Genomic DNA, 5537 nt, shown 5'->3' on the forward strand with positions numbered 1-5537 from the left:
CCAATATTGACAAGGGCCTCCAGGTTGATGTCATTTATACCGACTTCTGCGCTGCATTTGACAAGGTCAACCACTACTTATTGCTTGCTAAATTATTAAAATATGGTGTACACTCAAATTTTTTAGCATGGTTAGAAAGCTACCTAATGAACCGTTGCATTAATGTAAAAATTGGAAAAACTTTTTCTGACCCTTTCTGTAACTTTTCTGGTGTTCCACAAGGAAGCATATTAGGGCCATTATTATTTATTATATTGTTGTGTCCAAGCAAATGAGATAATACACAGTATTGAAGTATTACACGGCACAAACAGAACTGTTCTGTATTTACTGTTGTGAGTTCAATGGTTTATTAGAACAATACTTCGGGTTTACACAATTCGTTTTATACGCGATAACAATGGCAATCGGAGAGAAAAGAAAGAGTCCAAAAAACGCGGACGCAAGCGGCGTGGTCTGCTTGGATGACAGCTGTTGACGTCTGTCACTTATCCTGCGTTCACATACATAACATTTCCTCCCTGCTTTAATAAAGATGCTTCTAGGGAGAAAATTTCTTGGGAGGCTGCCGGAGTCTGGTCGAACGACGCAAAGTTGTTGACACGTTTCCTGGTGGTTGTGGGCTGGAAGGTGGTGTTGAGAAGGTCTCATCCTCCAAATCGTTATCAGCTGTTACGACCTGCTCTGGTTCTGCTGGGGCTGACGGTGCTGCGTGGCCATAGAAACGAAGCCTTTCGAAGCGAGAACTTTCTTCTAGTAGCGGTACTTGAAGATACAGCTAGTGGTGTCGATGTGGTAGTCGTTGCAACCGGTGGTGCGATTGCAGCTGAAGAACTTTCTTCTTCATCGTTGGTCTTCATTTCAAACCGTCGAATTTGATCAATGTGCCGCTTCAAATGTTGACCGTTGTACAACACATCGTAATGTAGGTCTCCCAATCGGGCGAAGATGGTAGCCGGAATCCTCTTGTCCATGCGCGTGTTGCCTGATAGTACGTAGACGGACTGTCCAGGTGGCAAAGTTCGAAACGCAGGCCGGAACTGGGCTTTTTGTCTTTCGGAGACACTGGCGTGAACAGCTTGTGGTCTCACGAGGTCGAGTCGAGTACGAATGTTTCGTCCAAGAAACAGTTTGGCTGGAGAGTCTTTCGTCTCGGCGTGTGGAGTTTTACGGAAATGCTGTAGGAATGTGTTTAAGTTGCGTGTGAGGTTAGCGCTTGTTGTTCCCATAGCTTTGAGACCATTTTTCACCGTTTGAACATAACGTTCGGCTTGTCCATTGGTCGCTGGGTGGTAAGGTGCGGTGAGTTTGTGATATTTGACTCCACTCTTTTGCAGGAACTCTTTAAACTCCTTTGCGGTGAACTGAGTACCGTTATCGGATACTACGGTGATCGGTACTCCATACGTTGCAAAGAGTTCGTCTAGAATTTTAATTGTTGCTGCTGAAGTTATAGTGTTTGTGAGCTTGACTTCGACCCATTTACTAAAAGCGTCGACAACAATTAACAGCATAGTGTTGCATACGGGACCAGCGAAGTCAATATGGATGCGCTCCCAGGGAGCACTCGGATACTCCCAGTGATGGCTGTCGAACCTGGGAGGTGTTGGTCCATAACGAGCACATGCGTGACACTCCTTAGCTGTTTTCTCTATATCGGCGTCGATGCCGGGCCAGTAGACATATGATCGGGCTAAGGCTTTCATCCTAACGATGCCGAAGTGTGCCACATGCAAATCGTTAAGAATGGCTTGACGTAGTGTGCTTGGTATGACTACTCGGTGCTCAAAGAGTAAACAGTTGGCTGCGATTGTGTACTTCGATTCGGGTGCTTTGTATCCATATTGTCCGAGGTTTTGACCTTGCTCAAGGTGTTGAAGGATTTTTCCTAGGTGAGGATCTTTGCGTGTTTCTCGAGCAATGTGCTCTGCTCTTACTGGCAGTTGTTCGATTTGGACATGCGCAAATTGTTCAAAATCGTCGCCTGAGCTTCTTCCCTCGTCTTTGAATTGGTTGACATTAGAATTGTTCGGAATTCTCGAACAGTAGTCAGCGTTCGTGTTGAGATTTGTAGGCTTGAATACAACATCGAAGTTGAAGTGTGCCAAGTAGTCAGCATAATTCGCCATTCTGCTAATACACAACGTTGGAAGGGATTTCTCGGGGTGTAGAATTTGTGTTAGCGGTTTATGGTCCGTCACTAAAGTAAATTTACGTGCATACAAATAGTGAAAGAACTTTTTCACTGCCCACACGATTGCTAACGCCTCTTTGTCTATCTGCGGATACTTTTGCTCTGTTTTGGACATCGTGCAGCTAGCATAAGCTATAGGGCGTTCCGTTCCGTCAGACAATCGGTGTGATAGTACGGCTCCCAAACCGGTTTTGCTGGCATCCGTGGCTAAGATGACGGGAAGTGTAGGATCGTATTGTACCAAGACTTGCGGTGAGATTAGCGCTTCCTTAATATCTTGGTAGGCTTCATCCGCGTCGTCATTCCATTCGAATGTCTGCGCTGTGAGCAAATCACGTAAGCTACGAGCTCGTGTTGAAAGGTTCGGAATGAACGAACTGTAATAGGTAGCTTTGCCTAAAAATAGCTGCAGCTCTTCCGAGGTGTTTGGACGTGGAGCATCACGGATTGCGGCAATGTGTTTGTCGGATTTGTGCAACCCATGGCGATCAATCTTGTGACCAAGACACTCTAACGAAGGAACAGCAAATACACATTTCGCTCGGTTAAGCCGGAGTCCGTTATCTTTCAGTTTCTGTAGTGTACCTTTGAGGGTTTCGAGCAGGTTGTCGAAATTGGCTGCGGCTACGATTATGTCGTCGTAAAAATTGACCACATTGTTTAGGTCTTGCAGAACGCTTTCCATACGCCTTTGCCATATTGCTGGGATATTGGCGGCTCCATACACTGCTCTGGTCGGTCGGATGAGACCATGTGTAACAGTGTTTAGCGTAAGGACGTGCTTGAAATCACTGTCTATAGGAAGGTGGGTGTATGCATCGGTTAAATCGAGATGACAAAAGAAGGCAGCTCCCTTGAGTTTGTTAAAATGTCCTCGACCTTCGGGATGGGGTGTTCATCGACTATCATACGAGGATTAACAGTCGGTTTGTAATTACCCGTAATTCTGATGTTCCCGTTCTTTTTAACAACGATGTGTGTGGGTGAAGCCCATTCGGAGTAGTCAACTCGTTCGTAAAAGCCTGCTGCAATCCTTTTGTTGATCTCTGCTGCGTAACGCTCTCGCAGAGAAAGTGGCACCTCTCTAGCCTTAGAAAAAATAGGTGTGGCGCCAGGCTTTAGATGTACTTTTGCCGGAGGACCAATTAGCTTTCCAGGGGTATCGCTAAAAACTTCTCGAAAATTTTCCAAAAGATCATTGAGTTTCGATTTTTGAATGGCTGATGGTTCTGTGTCAGTGACTGATTGGACAGAAACATTAGGAGCAAACATGGAATTTATATCGATCTGATCTGAAAACTGCGCGATCCATTCTCTACCGAATAACGGCTCGGATGTTCCCGAAACAACATAAACGTTTAGTTTTCTATTTGCAGACCCCATGGCTGCGTTAACTGGCAAACGTCCTAAACAGGTGATGCTGTGACCTGAATAGCTAGAAAACTGTCGTTCGGATGGAAGTAAGCGGAATTGTTTTTTAATTGTTTTTAACTTTGCTTCCGAAATAATACCGCATGGGGCTCCTGTGTCAAGCTCCATGTGTAAAGGATGTCCATCGATCGTAACTTCTACCATTTTCTTCCCGGATGGCGAAGTTGTTTGTAGTGCATTTAGCGTTTGTACGTAATCGATGGAGGCTTCTGGGCGGGTGTTTACGGGATTAATAGAATCTTCATCGTGGTTAGTTTTCCGAGATCTACACACTTTAGAAATGTGTCCCTTTTTGTTGCACGTGTTGCAACGAGCATCACGAAAACGACATTGATTTCGGAGGTGGTTTCCACCACAACCATTGCACATACCTGGATTTGTTGTACCTTATTTTGGTTTACCTTGGGACGTTTCTCGCCGCGTTGACTTGCTGGGCTTCGACGTAGCACGAGATGCAGGTGTCTTCTTTGTCTTCGGCTGCTCGTAACCCAACTTATTCGTTGATTCGACGGACGGCATCCCTGCGTTAACCTCCTGCGCGGTGTTGTGTGTTGCTTCCAGCGTGCTGGCGATCTCACATGCATCTTTAAATGTTACTGGATTCTTTGCGATAATCTCGTCGCAAATACCACGTTCCATTAGTCCGTGTAGCAATTGTTTGATGAGCATGCGGTCCAAGAACTCTCCGTAATCACAATGAGCAGCTCCCTGCTTCAGGCGTAGTGTGAATTGTGCGATGCTTTCTCCTTGCTGCTGCGTAATTTGCCGGATCTTGATGCTTTCGACAAATTTATTGCGCTGTTTGTCAAAATGCGTTTCGAGCGTTTTCCGGAGATCCTTGTACAGAATCTCTTGCGGTAGTTTCGGTGCAATCAGGAACTTTAGCGCGTTGTTTAACTCGGCTCCCATGTGGACTCTCGCGTAATCGGCATACTTTTCGGTAGGGATACCGTTCAGCTGCAGGGCCCATTCCATTCGGTCGAAATAGTCGCAGACGGTCCCTTCGGTGGTGCGATAAGCTGGATGAGAAAATGACGGTGCCCGTGACGTCGAGGGTGTTGCATCTTGGGGTGCTTCCCCTGCCGCTGATCCGATGGTGTTTTTAGGGCTTCCGCGATCATGTGGGATAGCGCAGCCATAGACGATGGATCTAGTGTCGTCATTTTAAAGTAAGTTTTTCTTCTCACAGTTAATCTCTCACAAGGGTAATGTACGTTACAGACTGTGGACCGTAAATCCGGAACTTCTGACACCAAATGTTCTGTATTTACTGTTGTGAGTTCACTGGTTTATTAGAACAATACTTCGGGTTTACACAATTCGTTTTATACGCGATAACAATGGCAATCGGAGAGAAAAGAAAGAGTCCAAAAAACGCGGACGCAAGCGGCGTGGTCTGCTTGGATGACAGCTGTTGACGTCTGTCACTTATCCTGCGTTCACATACATAACAAGAACGTTTTATATTTACATATAAAACAATATACAAATCACAGTAAAACGGGCCGCGTGCCCTGCCGAGAGCTCCTGCTCTATCGGCTGTTCCACACACTCTGATCCTGCGGTGCTTATGGATGCGCAGGAGTGTGCGTGCGCACACTGGCATCCTCCCTGGGACTCCACCATCGACAGGACGACTGTCGCGGTGAGAACAGGGGTCGCCTATCATCCACAACATCTCCCCTTTTTAATTTATCCGGAGGGGTCCTGCCAACGCGGGATATTCCATTGGGGAATATCGGCGTGGCGACACCCTCCGGCCAAATTTACGTGCGTTGCGAGGTGTCCAGAGATGTGTGGGTGGCGACGGTGCTTGATGGTCCCATCGGCTTCCATCGATGATACGGTGCGGTGGAAGGTGGTGGCGCGTAACATCGCCTGACGAAACTGGTACTCTAGGCGGCATATGATT

At 46.6% G+C, this 5537-nt stretch overlaps 1 protein-coding gene across 1 annotated transcript; it reads right to left on the reverse strand.

Moving 5' to 3' along the window:
- Positions 1–665: 665 nt before the first annotated feature.
- LOC120908615 (uncharacterized protein K02A2.6-like) lies at positions 666–4600 on the reverse strand. Its single transcript, XM_040319812.1, has 2 exons — positions 4027–4600; positions 666–2989 (listed from the first exon to the last, which is right to left on the reverse strand). The coding sequence occupies exons 1-2, from the start codon at positions 4598–4600 to the stop codon at positions 666–668; spliced, it is 2898 nt and encodes a 965-aa protein (XP_040175746.1).
- Positions 4601–5537: the final 937 nt, after the last annotated feature.

This window comes from Anopheles arabiensis, chromosome 2, assembly GCF_016920715.1.
Source record: "Anopheles arabiensis isolate DONGOLA chromosome 2, AaraD3, whole genome shotgun sequence".
Lineage (NCBI taxonomy): Eukaryota > Metazoa > Arthropoda > Insecta > Diptera > Culicidae > Anopheles > Anopheles arabiensis.

What these genes read in the sequence shown, in the direction of transcription:
- LOC120908615 (XM_040319812.1), bottom strand. Translation starts at nt 4,600, where the DNA reads ATGGAATGGGCCCTGCAGCTGAACGGTATCCCTACCGAAAAGTATGCC. An exon ending in GCGGCGAGAAACGTCCCAAG is followed by an intron (nt 2,990 to 4,026) that starts GTAAACCAAAAT and finishes ACCTTCCTATAG; the next exon opens with ACAGTGATTTCAAGCACGTC.